General features: G+C 45.2%; 2 protein-coding genes across 4 annotated transcripts in view; one reads left to right on the top strand and one right to left on the bottom strand.

Annotated features, from left to right (window-relative positions):
* The window catches only part of LOC109929142 (dual oxidase 2-like), a 702,670-nt gene that overhangs the window by 224,781 nt on the left and 460,454 nt on the right, over positions 1-17,435 (bottom strand). The window lies entirely within an intron of this gene.
* The window catches only part of ccdc33 (coiled-coil domain containing 33), a 280,780-nt gene that overhangs the window by 87,714 nt on the left and 175,631 nt on the right, over positions 1-17,435 (top strand). For both annotated transcript variants that reach the window (XM_048617213.1, XM_048617212.1), the window contains exon 6: positions 15,946-16,079. In XM_048617213.1, coding sequence (XP_048473170.1) covers positions 15,946-16,079 — 134 coding nt within the window. The remainder of the gene's footprint in view (positions 1-15,945; positions 16,080-17,435) is intronic.

Raw genomic sequence — 17,435 nt, 5'->3', positions numbered from 1 at the left:
GGAATATAAATCACATCAATCTTTGCACAGTCAATCTTTTTGTGTTGATAAACTATTCATATTTGTTTGAGTGAGATTTGTTTATAATAAACTTGTTGCTTCTTGCTGATTATGAAACTTAGTTGGCTCCTTTCTAATACTCAGCCTGATACAGCCTAAGGCCTATATAATGGGCCATATTGCAACTCTGATTAAACTTAAAATTCACTAATATTTTGGAACAATCAAATGTAGCAGACCCCAAATGTAGCAGTGTGTCCCTTGAATGTTGCAATGTTCACTGAGTTGCTGACACCTACAGCACAAATTGATACAACGAGAAAAGGAATTTAGCCTATTTAATGAAATCAGGGCAATTACATGTGCACACAGCGGGAGGCTGGGCCCTTCAGCCTGCTCCACCATTTAATAAGATTATGGCTGACCTTATTGTAACCTCAGCTTCTCATTTCTGCCCACCTCCAATTTTCTTTTACCCCCTTGCTTATCAAAACATCTGTCTGACTCTACCTTAAGAATATTCAAAAGTTCTGCCTCTGGTGACTCTTAAGTTAGAGAGTTCCAAATACTTATGACGCAATGAAAGAAAAAATATTGGCACATCTTTGCCTTAAATGGGTCTTTATTTTCTTATTTATTTATTTCTATAAAGCCTATATCTTGAGTTTCCTTTCTCTTCCAATTGTCACAGGTTTTGCTTGTACTTTTTGATTCCGGTACAGATACCTATGTGAACAATTGAATGGGAATACACCATGTAAACAGAATAGTGGGTGCTGGTTACACACCATGACCACTAGCCAGCGCTGTAACTGCACAATGCCCTGTAACCTCTTTCACAATCGGAGCAATGCCACAGGAGATCCACTGGGGCCAAAGATTTTGTTAATGTCACTCCAATTATATTTCCTTATTTTCCCTCCTCTTCCCGACCTTTAGCTTCACCAGGGTCTGCCAGTGCCTCAGTACCTGGCTTGGGGTTCAATGGTGAATGGTGTAAGGCTGTTTGACTCTGGGAGGTGTCACACCAGAACCCAGTTTGATTCTCATTTGAGAGGTGGGGACCTGAATATCACCAAAGGCTGTTGTGAATAGCCATCCAAAGCTGCAACCCCACTTGCTTGGTCTGTCTCCCTTTTAGCTACATATAGTGGGTCACAGATACCACAAGCTGGAGCGATGTTTAGTTGGCCCCGACAGCCACAACACTCCTCAATGAACCTGCCTTGGTAAACAAAATGAGGAAATGCTTCTCTGTCTCTCGCTGTCTTCTGTCACATGTCCTTCTCTCTTGCAGCCCTCCCCTTTCTCTTTAATCTGCACCTACTCACGCACCAGTCCTGTCCTGCCCTTTAACATTCACTCTCCCACTCTGTCACCCATCTGTCTCTCTGTTCTTTACTTCTTATACATTCCCCTTCTCCTCTCATTTCTTCTCACTTTTCTTCTGTCTTTCTCTTTGCTTCTGTCTTTTATCATTTTCTTCCTCCTTTCTCTCTCTCTCTCTCCCTCTCTCTCTCTGTATGTCCTCCATCTGCTTCCTTCTCTCTTACCCCCCTCTCTCTGTATGTTCTCCATCTGTTTCCTTTTCTCTCTCTATGTCCTCCATCTGCTTCCTTCTCTCTCCCTCTCTCCCTCTCTCTGTATGTCCTCCACTTGCTTCCTTCTCTCTCCCTCTCTTTCTCACTCTTTGTATTCCTCCATGTTCTCCATTTGCTTCCTTCTCTCTCTGTCTTTCTTTCTCTCTCTCTCTCTGTATGTCCTCCATTTGCTTCCTTCTCTCTCTGCCTCATTCTTCTAATTTCTTTTTTCTTGCCCTTGCTCCTTCCTCATATGCTAAAGTCGGAAGGCAATATAATCTCCTTCGCCATTTGAAAGGAATTATAAAATGGCCTTAGATCATGTATAGACAGGAAAGTGCACCGTCACAACTTGTCTTAACATCGACCTTTCAGTGACATTCCATCACTTTTATCACAGAAGGACAAATAAATGAAGATTCCGAAGGCAAAAGTAATGAGTTTAAGAATTATAGACTGGGACGTGAAGTCTGAAAATGTGCGAGTTATTTTCTCATAGAGTGTGAGAAATGCTTCTGGCTTCGGGAGATCTTAGATTTCTTGGCACTTTTTCTGGGCGCCTTTTGAAAATTCAGCAAGGCTGTCTTTTATGACAAAGAGCATTTTTGTAGAGACAGGTTGAATATATTTTAAACATCAAGATAAAATTAATTGGCAAGACTTCAATCCAATCTCCTCATTGGAGCTCGCTGCATCATTAATTTGTGAACTGAACTCATTTACAACATAATCCCATTCCACACTGCGTTCTATATCCACAATGCCACACTCGAGTGCTCCCTTTTTAAATCCTATTATGCAGCCTTAGGCGTGGTATAACTTGCTCAGGATTACGCTTGTAATATGCTTTGAATGCATTGAAAGGAAGTGAACAATTGCTACTTGTTTAGCTTTTGTTTTAGTGGAGCTATTGCAGGATTGGCAAAGATTAGGGAACCGGTTTCCTGACCAGCACAGCGTATGGGGTGGGGAGTGGTCTTGGAACAGTAAACTGTGCTTCTGATATTGAAAGTTGGGAGTTCAGGTCTCTCTTGACTCAAGTAAAGTCACCATCGTCTTACGAGACCGTAGGGCTGCTCTCCCATTATAGAGAAACAACTGGTGGGGGGGTTTAACCTGAGGATCAGCACATTTCAGGTGAGGGAGGGGGGGCAAGGTTGGTGTTGCCTGGTTACCACCCTCGATGATAGTTATTGACTCGGCACAAAGAGGAAAAGAGTTGAGCCTGCATCAACGAAAAATTGATTTGATTGGTTAGTTAAAACGAGACATACAAATCACACCATTTGGTTAAAGAAAGGTTAAAAGCCAGCATGCAGTTCATACAAGGCCAAAAATCCATGTGCATACACCCTAGGTTTCTTGGACGTTCCCTGAAAAGTCACGGCGTATAAAGGCTGAAACCCAAGAATAGGAGTTAATGCTGGCCATGCAATCCCTCGGGCCGTTGATGTAGTCTCCACGCTTCCAATGTCAGGTCCTCCACTTTGGTGAAGGTTGATCTCTGGAGTTTTCACTGGCTGCGCTCCCTAAATCCTTCATTTTTATTCTTATCTTCCCGAACTGTGGTGCATTAATTTCATTGACTTTGACTCATCTGGCAAGCCTGTGGCCTTTTGTTATAGGCGACCCGAGCTCTCAGGAGACTCTGCCTGTGTTTGGAGTTTGCACATCCTCCCTGTGTCTGTGTGCATTTCCTACAGGTGCTCCGGTTTCCTCCCTCAGTTCAAAGATGTGCAGGCTAGGTGGATTGGCCATGCTAAATTCCCCATAGTGTTCAGGGATATGTAGATTAGGTGCGTTATAGGGGGATGCTTTGAGGGTTGGTGTTGACCTGTTGGGCTGAAGGGCCTGTTTCCACACTGCAGGGATCGTTTGATTCTATGACCCTGGCAGCATTACCTCATTAGTCTTCCACCAAATAAGGATTTATACCTTATGTCACTTCCCTTGCTTTCCTCTGAGCTGACCCAGTTCCAGGTGGTTCCGCCCAGCACATTCCAGCAGTTGGGGCTCAGGTTACTGTATGAGCAGCCCCTGGCCAAGACTGAGAAGGGGAGTTATGGTAATCTCAGCCAGTGCAGGAATTGAACCCATGCTGTTGGCATCAATTTGCAGCACAAACTAGTCAACTCCAGCCAACTGAGCCAATCAACCACCTTTTCATGACTAGTGCGCCAATGTCCATGTTGAAATTCCAGTGCAACGCTGAGGGAATGCTGCATTGTCAACAGTGCTATGGCTTGAAAAATGTACCCCAACATATGAATTAGGAGTGGAACTAGACCATTCGGACCTTCAATCCTGCTCCTCCAATTGATAAGATGTTTGTTTTCCATTTTCTCTTCCATCTGCGAGAACCCTTGATTATTCTGCCTAATAAGAATTTGTCCAGATCCCTTAATAGTATTCATTGACTCTGCCTCCATTGTCTTCTGAGGCAGAGAGTTCCAAAGATTACCTCTCATCTCTGTCCTAAAAGGGTGACTCCCAATTTTAAAACAATATTCTCTAATTCTGGATTCACCCACTAGGAGGAAACATTCTTTTCATGTCTATCTTGTTAAGACCATTCAGGATCTTAAAAACTTCCAATAAATCACCCCTTGCCCTTCTAGATTCCAGAGAATACAAGCCCAGCCTATCCTTATAAGATAACCCACTCCGTCCAGGGATCAATCTATGAAACATCTCCTTAAAGAGGTAAAATCACCATCATCCCACAGAGCTGCTGTCTCATTAGACAGCGAGAGACAACTGCTGGAGGTTTAACCAGAGGGTCAACATGCTTTAGGTGAGGGTAGGGTTGAGATGGTTGGATCTTCACGATAACCTTAGCTGGTGCTGGAATTGAACCTATGCTCTTGGTTCCACTCTACAGCACAAACCAGCTGTCCAGCCAATTGAGCTAACTGACCCTAAATAAGGAGATCAAAACTTGCACAGTGTATTTGAGATGTGGTTATAGAATTGTACAGCATGGAAGCTGTATCGTCCATACTGTCCATGCCGACCAGATACCCTAAATTAATCTAGCCCCAGTTGCCAGCATTTGGCCCTTATTACTCTAAACCATTCTTATTCATGTACCCATCCAGATGCCTTTTAAATGTTGTAATTGTGCCAGCCTCCACCACTTCCTCTGACAGCTTGTTCCATACATGCGCCACCCTCTTGTGTGAAAAAGTTGTCCCTCAGGTCCCTTTTAACTCTTTCCCCTCTCACCTTAAACCTATGAGTTCAGGTTTTGGATGCCCCTACCCTGAGGAAAAGACCTTGGCTATTCACCCCATCCATTCCTCTCATGATTTTACAAACCCCTATAAGGTCAGCCCTCAGCCTCCGACGCTCCAGGGAGAGTAGTCCCAGCATCTCTCCAATGCCCCTGTATCAGTGATTCCCAACCTTTACAGTAACATGGCACAGTTCAATAAGACAAACAGTTCCATGGCCCGCCCACTTTTTTCAGCTGAATTCACTGCTCCTGAACATCACATTTCTTTGTGTTTACACTGGTTATGGTTACACTGGTGGCTTAACCCTTCAATAGGGGTTGGTTAGCTCAGTTGGTGGGACAGCTGGTTTGCAGTGAAAAGACAGAGCCAACAACATGGGTTCAGTTCCCACACCCTCTGAGGTTACCAGGAAGGACTGTCCTTCAGAACCTATCCTGAAGGGCAGTGACCCTCAGGTTAAACCCCTGCCAGTCATCTCTCTGTAGTGAGAGAGCAGGACTTTGGGAACTTTACCTTTAACCATAGAATATTGTTTAAGATGAAACAATGTTTGATTTTCATTGCCTTTGCATCAACTTTCACAGCATGGTGGCACTATTTGGATGAGCACTTAAAACACCAGGGCATATGGGCTACCAAGTGCAGGTAAATGGGATCAGTATAGTTTGATAGGAGCAAATTACTGCAGATGCTGCAATCTGTACTGAAAACAAAAAGTACTGGAAATCACAGCAGGTCAGGCAGCATCCATGGAGAGAGAGCAAGCTAACATTTCGAGTCTAGATGACTGTTCATCAGCGCTGACATGAAGTGTGGACAGGGCAGCATTTATGCAATAGTTGGGAGGGGAATGCTGAGGGAGAAAGGATGTTGATAGTGCAGGTTAAGTGATCGGAATGTGAAAATGGCGGAACTTTGGTGTGTCAAACTGATAGACTGGAAAGAATAGACAGTCCCATTGGGGGTGTGGGTGCCGGGGGTGGGGGGGGGGGGGGGGCGCGGGGGGTAGAGGGGGTGGGAAGCAGTGGGGGGAAGCGGGGGGGGGATGGTGGAGGGAACAAGCATGGTGACAGAGAATGCAACAAGTAAAACTAAAACAAAGGGAAGGAATGGGAGTGGGTTCACAATCTGAAGGTGTTGAACTCAATATTAAGTCCAGAAGGTTGCGAAGTGCCTGTTCTGAAGTGTTGTTGGTTGGCATAGACATGATGGGCTGAAGGGCCAGTTTCTATGACTCTATGACTATTGCAAAGGAGAGCAGGGTTACTCGCCTCAATATCCTCTGGAATAGTTAACCCTTAGCTAAAGTCACCGGATTGTTTGGTCACTAAGAGACCTTGCTGCAATCCTTTATTATATTACAATAGGGCCTAAGGGTTAGTTAAGCAGTTTGGAATATCCGAGGTTGCACAACGCCCTTTATAAACAAAGTAAACTTTATAAAACGTTGGTACTATCCAAACCACTGGATGCTCCGCCCTCGAGGACATTCCAAATGGAAATAGACAGATGCTTGGTCTCTTGGGGAATTGAGGGGTATCGCGAGTGGGCAGCAAAGTGGAGTTGAGGGAGAAGATTGAATTGTGGAGGAGGCTCGAGGGGCCCTTTTTCTGATGTTCCGATATATATCAAAGTCTTTCTTTTAGCTTTCCATTTCCTGATGTGCTTCAGCCAAGTCAAACCTCACCAACGCCTCACACCAGGAAAACTGGGGGCTCTGTGAAATTTCTGACTGCAGATTCACTTCCATTTCTCGATTGAAAGCAGAAATGAGATCATCTGCTTTGAAGGGTAGCATTCGCAACATGATGAGACAGAAATAACAATCCTTCTGGCAAAGTGATGATTCAGTGGCAAGGGAGAAGTCACAAGGGCAATAAGATCATCATCCCCTTTAGCTCGTTTGTCTAGCTATCACCTCCTCTCCCCCTCAGCCTCTGACACTTTCTTGGCAAGTCAGGCAGAGTGTAGCAGACAGCATTGTCACACTGTTTGTAAGAGCAAAACAAACAGGAGCCGTTGCAGACCATTCAGCCCATCGAGCCTGCTCCAACATTAGATCCAATCATACATCATCCTCTGTCTCAACTCCATTTTCTCTCTTGTTCCCTTAATTCCCCATGACATTGGAAAAAAATTCCATCAGTCTCAATAAATATACTCAAGGATGGAGCAGCCACTGTTCTCCCCCTCCCTATCTCGGTAATCTCCTCCTGCCCTCCATGATACCTGCAATCCTTTAAATCTGCATTTCCAATTTTCATTATTCTACCATTGGCCACCTAGATTCGAAGCTCTGGGCATCCCTCTGATGTGATGTACATGTACCTTGAAAGATGTGGATCCTAAACCCGTGCCCGTCATTTTCCAGCATGCAACATGGTGAGCTGGGCAATCCCACGTCTTTGTAGACAGAACACAGTGACAGTCTTACAAGTCAGATTGACCACATGGCCTGCCAGTTCCCATAGCATGAGCATAATCATACCTTCAGATAAAGAACCCACATTTACCGATCCTCAGCATTTGATTGGTACATAGGCAGTAAACAGAAAAATGCAACGTTCTCCCCACACCTCTTGGTCTCTGTATTGCAGTCCCTTTTTTGAAGGTTTCCCCTTAAAACCGAGCTCATTGACCAAGCTTTTAGTCACTTGTTTTTAACCTCAACCTCTGAATGTGGCTTGGTGCCAAACCTTGTCTGATAACACTGTATTGAAGTTCTTCCAGCATTTTTTACATGAAGATACTCCAGAAAAACAAGTTCTGGGCATTAGAAGATCCTGATTACTTGGGGCATTTTGACGTATCCCTTTGGATAAAAGACACTGAGAAGCTGGGGACAATGCTGCACAAGAATGAGGTGACATTTGGGGCATATTTGAGCAGCCCAAGATGTGTTAAATCAGGCTTTTGAGCAGAGTAGATGAGAACAGGATGTGGTGTGTTTAGAGCAGTCTTTCACTATTGCTTAAAAGAAAACAATATTTATTAGTTGTAGTTGAATGCTCTGATTTAACATCCTCTGACAATAGGTGGCCTTGTTAAGGTGACCTAAAGATGTCTGTTCAGAGCCTGGGGCTGACTTTGCTGCTGTCCTGTGGTGATAGTCTCATTATGAGGTATATCTTGGAGGTGCATATTCTCATAGAATAAAATTCCTACAGTGTGGAAGCAGGCCATTCAGCCCACTGAGTCCACACCAACTCTCTGAAGAGCATCCTGCCCCCCCCGTTTAACCCTGTATTTCCCATGGCTTATCCACCTAGCTGTGCTATGGGCAATTTAGCATGGCCAATCCACCTGACCTGCACATTTGGACTGTGGGAAGGGAGCCAGAGCAAACCCATGCAGACCAGGGAGAATGTGCAAACTCCACACAAGGGTAGAATTGAGACCCAGTCCCTTGTGCTGTGAGGTAGCAGTGCTAACCACTGAGCCTATATGCCAACCTCTTCTCTTGCACTGAAGAAGGACAGTTTGAAAACTAAGGGTTGTAAAAGGAATTGCTGCACTAGTTAAAAGCAAGTTCCTGAAATTCATTGTAAGTTGTGTTTACACTGCTGCATTTTCAAGCAGCGGGGAAAAGCCTTTTGCAGATGGATCAGCAGGGCGAGGATGTCTATGAAATGAGATCCAGCTGGCGACAGGTTGCTGATTGGTTTGTGGAGTTAACCTGTTGTGGATGCCAAAGGCCATCAGCCTGATGACAACTATCTCATTGGCTCCTAGGTAGCTGAGTGCTTGTGGGTAGGAGCAATACTGGCAGAAGCTTTTGGATTGCTACAAGGACTGATGGCGTATGTATCCCTGTCTCTGTCTCCTGTATAGTACCTAGAGCATGATGAAAGCCAGTTTATTTACATTCCCACTGAGGTTTGACGCACATGATGTGGGGTTACTTGTGTCCTTGAGCTTTCTTCTTACTGTCACATGTTTGACTTTCATTGTCTCCCTTGGTGAAACAGGACATGGCACCATGATACTCCATTGGGCACTCTTTCCAGATGTTGAGGCCAAAGCCAATCTTCCTTAGGTAGATGTTCAAGGTGTCTTTGATTGAATTTCTCTGACCACCCTGTGACCTCAATGTGAAATGTAGATTTTATTTGAACACTATTTCTCCCTTAGGTCTCTAACATTACCCCAAGGTGCAGGAGGGAGACAAGGAACCAATGCCTGTAGTATAAGGAACGAAGAATGTAAAATAAAGAGGAGATTTGAAATTTTCAAGATCATGAGGAGGCTGAGTAGAGTATATGAGGAGAAACCATTCCCTCTTATAAACAAATCGAGAATGAGAGGGCACAGATAGAAATTTGTGGCACAGTGTCTCAATGGTTAGCACTGCTGCCTCACAGCGCCAGGGACTCGGGTTCAATTCCAGCCTCGAGTGACTGTCTGCGTGGAGTTTGCACATTCTCCCCGTGTCTGTGTGGGTTACCTCCAGGTGCCCTGATTTCTTCCCACTGTCCAAATACATGCTGGTTAGGATTGGCCATGGTGAATTGCCCATAGTGTCCAGGGATGTGCAGGCTATGTTGGTAGCCATGTGAGATGCAGGGGTAGAGATGGGTCTGGGTGAGATCCTCTTTGGAGGGTCAGTGAGCACTCAATGGGCCAAATGGTTTGCTTCCACACTGTAGGGATTCTAAGTTAAAGATTCTAAGTAAAAGAAGCGAATTTGATGTGAGAGAAACTTTTTTCATGCAGCCAGTGCTTAGGATCTGGAACACACTTCCTAGAAGTGTGGTGGAGGCATTTAAGAGAGCTTTGATGATGATTTAAATAGAAGCCATGTGCAGGGTTATGGAAGAAAGGCAAAAGGATGGTATAAAGTCGTAATGCTCATTCAGGGAGCCAGTACAGACACTGGAATAAATGGCCTCCCACACTGTAATTATTTACGAAGTTTACTCGTGTGGTTATCACATGGCGATCAGCAGGGAGATAAAGTAACAATAGTCCATTAACTCACAAGGAGAGCTAGGGTACTGACAGGGAATGCATTGAAATAAACAGCTTCAAAGGAAGGGGGAGAGAGAGAAATATGTGTCAATGATTTTTTTTCAAAGCAGACCTTCATTAATTTTTGATCAACTGTTAGCTTTGAAAGGGGTGGTGAAGCGAGAGGTCAGACAGGTTACTGGGAAAATGGAACGTCTAGAGCCCCCTATTGGTGAATGAGGAGGACCCAAGAGATATCGCCTGGCTCCTCAGAAATGCCAAAGGACTGCGGAGGGAGTGGGAACTGTATTTAGAATCCATAAAGACACCCAGAAACGGCTGTGTGTACACTAGGTATAGGAAGAACACTTGTTATTTTTACATAGGATGTGGGCATTACTGGAAACGCCAATATTAGTTTCGCTCCCTCATCACCTTTTGACGGCAGTTAAGAGCCAACCGTATGGCTGTGGGTCTGGAGTCACATGTAGGCCAGTTAAAGACGGCAGATTTCCATATGGGAATGCTAGAGAGATTCCACCAGCAGTCTCCCTGCCACATCTTCTAGAATCAAAGGAAGGGCTGTTGAAGAAATACTAGTGTCTGCTGTGAAGCTATGTCTTCAAGCAGAACTCCCTCAAAATCAGCAGTGATAGGCTGGATATTGTCTGGATGGTGGAAAACCATCTTCCCCCACCACATCCTGCCTGCTTGACTTTCAAATGGCCACTCTTCCCAGGCGGAGGGAAATAAAACACTGGAGGCACGCTGAAGCTCTCCCTAAATAGCGCCTGTGTTGACATTAGTGGCTGGGAGGAGTTATTGTGACCAATCAGTCAAAATGGCGACAACCTTCTCCATCAAGGTGCATCTCACTTTGAGTGCACACGTCATACTGACGAGGCAGAGCATCAGCAGAGAAGGAAAGTCACACTCTGCCCTCCTGATTGCATTACTTTCCTGGGATGTCCTGGTCCGTGTGCCCCAAAAGATCTGAAAGTTGAGAGTCGCCCTGTTTGATCACATGTTTGGATAAGGGGCAGGAGGTTTAAAGGAGACTTGAAGAAATGATTTTTTCAGCCAGAGGGTGGTGGAATCTAGAACTCACTGCCTGTAAGGCTGGTAGAGGCAGAAATCCTCATCACATTGAAGAAGTTGTTAGATGTGCGCTTGTGATTTTTAGGCATACAAAATGGGATTAGAATATTAGGTGCTTGTTTTTGACTAGCACAGACTCAATGGGCTGAAGGGCCTTTTTCTGTGCTGTTTTTTTCAATGGCTCTTTGAAAGACCACCTCAGAAGCTCATGAGACTGAGTAAATGTCATCCTCAAATTGAGGGATAGCCACAAAGTTGGCTCCTTCGAATCTCTCCCCGGGACTAGATTAATTTAGGAAATCTAGTTGGCATGGACAAAATGGTTCAAAGGGTCTATTTCCATGCTGTACAACTCTATGACTATAAATTCCTTGCCCACTTTCACCTCCTCATTTAAAGACACCGCAGCTGACCAAACATTTGGTCAACGCTCCAGTTATCACCTTCTTTATTCATGGTCCGGCTGTGAAGCATCTCAGAATGTGTTTATTTAGATTGAAGGCAAGTTATTGTCTGCAAGGCAAAGGCTCAAATTCCCCTTTAAGGTAAGGAAAGAAAGATGTTCAGAACAAAGATTGATGTCCTCTGATCTAATATCACACTGCACAATTTCTTGTCTCGAAAGTACTTTGAAATGATCAAGTGCAGGAGAGTAAATCTACCATTTAATGGAAGTTGGGGTAATACTCATTGAAACCTGTAATTCCTGATCGGCTAATGAGACCTAATTTCCAATGATTGTGGGAAAACACAGGAATTTGGCTGCTACAAAACTGTGAGGAGAGGAGACAGTGGTCTTTGTAATGTTACTAGATTTGTAACCCAGAGACCACAGTTATGGTCACACAACTGAGAGATCTCAGGAACTGAAAATGAATAACTTTTGTGACCGAATTTCTCCCTTTCATAACAATGTTAATGTGTTCAACTTCAATCTCAAATAGCTAGCTTTCTTCTGTTAACACTTGGCTATCCACCCAGGCTCAGGAGCTATTCCGTGGGGATGGCGATTTTCCTCCAAATCTTCATTGTTGCAAAAAAAATTTGCAGAGTGTCTCAAAGCCATGCAAGGTGCTATATAAATGCAAGTTCTTACTTCCTGTTCCGTTTAGCTGATCTGTGTTGATATGGCTGACCCTGCAGGGGCTGGGTAAGGAAGCCTTTGATTGTGGGCAGCGGGTCTCAGGCTGTTTCTTGCTCACTGTTGTTGATTGTGAACTCTTCACATAAAAGAGGGCATCTGGGGGCAAGGGTGCACTTGGATGGAGGGATGTCCCAGACAGATCGCAACGACACTGTGGAATTTATGACCTGGCCAAAATCCTGCCTATATCAGGCTGAGTCAGCAGTTGTGTGTAGATCCAAACTGCCATCTTGGACACTGGCCAAGGGAGGGGAGGGTGTTCATCCGTGACTGTGTGTGTACATCCCAGGGACAGGGGGATGGAGAGCATGGTCTGCAACTCCATTGATAATCTCAGGTGGGCATGGTGATGGAACACATGCCTTGCCTGCCAGTCATAGTATCCCTACAGTGTAGTAATTTTTTTTTCCCTTATTCATTCATGGGACGAGGGCGTGGCTGGTTAGGCAGCATTTATTGCCCATCCCCAATTGCCCAGGGGTCAGTTAAGAGTCAACCACATTGTTGTGGGTCTGGAGTCACATGTAGGCCAGACCAGGTAAGGATGGCAGTTTCCTTCCCTAAAGGACATTAGTGAACCAGATGGGTTTTTTTTTCCTGACAATTGACAATGGATTCACGGTCATTGTTAGATTGTTAATTCCAGATATTTATTGAATAAAAATTCCACCATCTGCCGTGGCGAGATTTGAACCCAGGTCCCCAGAACATTATCTGGGTCCCTGGATTAACAGTCCAGAATAATACCACTAGGCCATTGCCTCTCCTAGAAAGAAGCCATTCGGCCCATCACATCTGCACTGACCCTCCGAAGAGCATCCCACCCAGACCTCACTCTATCGCTGTATTTCCCATGGCTAATCCTCCTAGCCTGCATACTACAGGGCAATTTCCCATGGCCAACCCACCTAAACTGCACATCCTTGGATACTACAGGGCAATTTCCCACGGCCAACCCACCTAAACTGCACATCCTTGGACACTACAGGACAATTTCCCACGGCCAACCCACCTAAACTGCACATCCTTGGATACTACAGGGCAATTTCCCATGGCCAATCCACCTGACCTGCACATTGGACTGCGGGAGGAAACCAGAGCAGTACCTGGAGAGAACGTACGCAGACACGGGGAGAATGTGCAAACACCACACAATCACCCGAGGGTGGAATTGAACCCGAGTCCCTGGCAATGCTAACCACTCAGCCACCGTGCTGCCAATTGGTGATGCCTATCGGACAGGCCCTAAAATTCATCACTTGGCACCTCTGCAGAGAGTTTGCATTCTCCCACCTGGGTGGTGTTGAAGGTGCTGGAAGCGGCGTGTTTAATGAGGTTGTGTGTATGGAATTGATTCAGTCTGATCTGCAGAAACAGCCCATTCCCCGCCGGGCCATTAGGAGTAAGAGTAAATTCTTTAGAACAGTCCCGGAACTAGGATTAGAATTCGCTTTTTGGTCAAATGTGTAGAGTGAAAAGTTTACAAGTTGCCACTTAAGGTGCCATCTTAAGTACCAAGGTACAGATTCTTAAGTACAAATTCTTAGGGAAGAAAATTAGACAAATAAAGAAATAAATGTAACCCCCCCCAACCCCGCAAGACAGTCTGGTGTGGAAGATCTCTTCATTAAGCCAGTGAGATGAACAATCAGAATCTCACGAGGGGCACAGAACTGAGGGGAGCAGGGTGGAGATGGGCTGACGTTCCACACAACGGTGCTGTATTTTTTTATTGCTGATGATCAGGGCTTCAAACCTCCGGGGGGGGAGGTCAGTCAGACCTTTGTTCATCTAATAGGCTCTGACAGAGAAAATTATGTTTGTGTCATTAAATCAGGGCTTTGTTGCAAAGCTATTGAAAAGTCAAACAATTGTAAACATCATTCAGGATTGCAGCAGAATGTGCTTCCATCTCACAGTGACTTCCCTTTCCTGGCTGCTTCTCAAACTCTCAGTGTTTATTCCCATAATTTATAGAGTCATACAGCAGGGAAACAGAACCTTCGGCCCAACTCATCCATGCTGACCACGTTTCCTGAGCTGCACTTAGTCCCATTTACTGACATTTGGCCTTTATCCCTCTAAATCTTTCCTATCTGTGTACCTGTCTTTTAATTGTTGTAATTTGTTGGAGATGGAGAGCACATTCTGTATCTGTAAGGTCAACATTACGGGCTGCCTACCTGCCTCAACCTGTGCCACGACCTCTGACCCCATCTGTTGGCATGACGACTTACAGGCCTGCGGGGTGGGAGTTTTGGAGCCATATTGCCACTGAAAATGAGAGATGTGTGAGGCGCTTAGTACAGTCCTGGAGACTCATTGGTGGCCTGACTTCTTTGCATCTTAGAATTGAAAAATTAGAAGTTTCTTTCACTGTCTAACGATCTGCCAGAGTTCTGTTTGATGTCTGAATCAATTATGCTGCAAACCTAGAATTGCTAAGAATGAATAATGGTTGCCCCCATCCTTCTGCTGCCATCAATTTGCACAAACAATGGGGCCCTCAGTACAGGCTTCAGATTTCCGGAAATTTCAGAGGCCACGGATGGATGACTCAGACCTGTGCACCTACTGAGGTCACTTCATTTTCATCAGCTCAGCTTAGAGAGGGAACAGTCTATCAGAAAGAGGGGAATTTAGATAAATATATGTAGGAGAAAAGGAACAGAAAGATATATTGACAGAGGAAGATGAAGTACACTGGGTGGAACACAAACACCAGCATGCATCAGTGGGCCAAATGGCCTGTATCTGTATTCTATGTAGTTCCAACCTCCAAATTCCCTGTTGTCATGGTGATCCCCTGGTGTATATACAGCATTAACGTTGATGGACGCTGTCACCGTAGTGTCATTTCTCCAGAGTCCTGCAGAATACTCCCCTTCAAATCTTCATCCAATTCCCTTTTAAATGTTACTATTAAATCTTATTCCATGGCTCTTTCAGGTTTCTTGCTGTGCAGAAAAGAGAGTTCTCCTCCTCTCCCCATCCCTCCCAAAATCCATATCCTATCGATACTGATGATCCTGGCAGTGGAAACATTTACCGTTCTCGAGTGCCTCCATACAATCTCTTCCTTAACCATCACTGCTCTAAGGAGAACAACTCTGGATTGCCCCAGTCTGAGGCCTCACATTATCTAATGTACAAACTCTCTCATTCTTCTGTGGGATGTGCGTGCTGCTGGTAAGACTAGCATTTGCTGCCCATCCCTAATTGCCCTTGAACTGCATGGCTTCCTGAGCTTTATCGGAAGGCAGTGAACAGTTAACTACATTGCTGTGTATCTGCAGTCACATGTAGGCCAGACCGGGTAAGGACGGTAGATTTCCTTCCTTGGGAGATATCAGTGAAGCAGATGGGACTTTACAATAATCAATAATAGTTGTCAGGATTCCATCACTGAGATTAGCTTTCAATTCCTTATTTAATAACTGAATTTAAACTCTGCCACTGGTGGGATTCAGACTCATTCCCAGCCCTTTGACATTACCACTGGACTATAATCCCCATGCATGCATGTTTGCACCAAGTCTTCCAGACAGCATGGTGGCTCAGGTGTTAACACTGCTGCCTCACAGCACTAGGGATCGGGGCGCAATTCCACCCTTGGGTGACTGTCCATGTGGAGTCTGCACATTCTACCTGTGTCTGCGTGGGTTTCCTCTGGGTGCTCCAGTTTCCTCCCACAGTCTGAAGTGCAAGTTAGGTGGGTTGGCTATGCTAAATTGCCCCATAGTGCCCGGTGATGTGCAGGCTATGTGTCTTAGCCATGGGAAATGCAGGGTTACAGGGATGGAGTGGGCCTGGGGAGATGCTTCTCTCCAGAGGGTCAGTGTGGACTTGATGGGCCAGATGGCCTGCTCCCACACCGTAGGGATTCTATGATTAGCGCTGATGAGTTGAGCTCTAATGCAGCTTTGTTTGTCTTCTGTAGTAAGAGTGGATCAGATGGTGAGAATCACCAGAGAGCTCAGGGTGTTACCCATGCCACCACTGAACCCACCCATTCGCCGTCCTGGGAGGAGAAGCTGACAGTGGAAATAGACGATAGAAGTGCCGAGGATGAAGGTGAGATTCCTAAGCTACACCGCCTCACCGAAAGATGAAGCTTCACCCCCTTCTTCCACATCTGAGAAATATGAGTCCTTGCCAAAGTATTTTTTTTAATTGTAAACCCATCTTTGTCATGCCTCAGGTGACCTGCATTTTTGCTGTCACTACAAGTCTTTGATAATCCCACATACGCGCAGAAGAACGTTCTGTGTGAATTTGTGACACAGGAAAACACTCCAATTCCCTCCTGGACCTGTTCCCCAGTTCCCATCCCATTGTCTTCAGCCATGAAGGGCGGCCCAAGATATTTTGTAGTGGACTCTGGCAGGGGAATCATAGAATCCGTACAGTGTGGAAGCAGGCCATTCGACCCATCAAGTCCACAACCAAAGAGCATCCAACCCAAACCCACCCCCTTACCCTATCCTGTACCTGTTCTTTATCCCACGGCCAATCTAACTAACTTGCACATCTTTGGACTGTGGGAGTAACCCCAGAGGAAACCCATGCAGACACAGGGAGAACATACAAACTCCACGCAGACTGTCACCCAAAGGTGGAATCGAACCTGGGTCCCCGGTATTGTGAGGCAGCAGTGCTAACCAATGAGCCACCGTGCCTGGGGAAGCTGAGAGAAATTGAGGTTTTATGAAATTGGGAAAACTTGCCAAGCTCACGCGGACAGACCTAACCTGCTGAAATCATACAACAAATCCCAGTAAGCCGTTAACGAGGAATTTTCTGATTAGACCTGCTTAAGAAATGAATGACTAATTTGTCCAATGAATAACTGCATCGAAAGCTGTATTACGAAACACGAACTGAAGAAATGTCTCTATTTCTATAAAGCCATTCAGATCTTGAGGACATCCCACTGTGCTTTGTGGCCGAGGAAGTGGGACTTTTTGAAGTGTAATCATTGTTATAATGTAGGAAATTTAGTTGGTGCACAACAAGCTCCCACAAACAGAACGGACCTTGTAGCAGTGAGATACAAGCTTGGCTATTTGCTGTGCCATTTCAGTTAAGCATCAATCACATTGCTGTGGGTCTGAGTCACATGTAGGCCAGACCGGGTAAGGACAGCAGATTTTCTTCCCTATCGGACATTAGTGAAGCAGACGGGTTGATAACGGCAATCACCACTAGACTAGCTCTTTCCAGTTCAAGATGTTATTAGATTCAAATCCCATCATTATGGGGAGGTGATGACCCAGCAGTATTATCGCTGGACTGTTAATCCAGAAACCCAGGTAATGTTCTGGGGAGCTGTGTTCAAATCCCACCATGGCAAACGGTGGAATTTGAATTCAATTAAAAAAAACCTGGAATTAAGTGTCTAGTGATTACCATGGATCTATTGTCAAAAAA

The sequence above is a fragment of the Rhincodon typus genome, chromosome 36, assembly GCF_021869965.1.
Source record: "Rhincodon typus isolate 14 chromosome 36, sRhiTyp1.1, whole genome shotgun sequence".
In the NCBI taxonomy this organism is placed as follows: Eukaryota; Metazoa; Chordata; class Chondrichthyes; order Orectolobiformes; family Rhincodontidae; genus Rhincodon; species Rhincodon typus.
The sequence above is the reverse complement of the archived record's forward strand: the minus strand, read 5'-3'. Positions and strand labels throughout refer to the sequence as shown.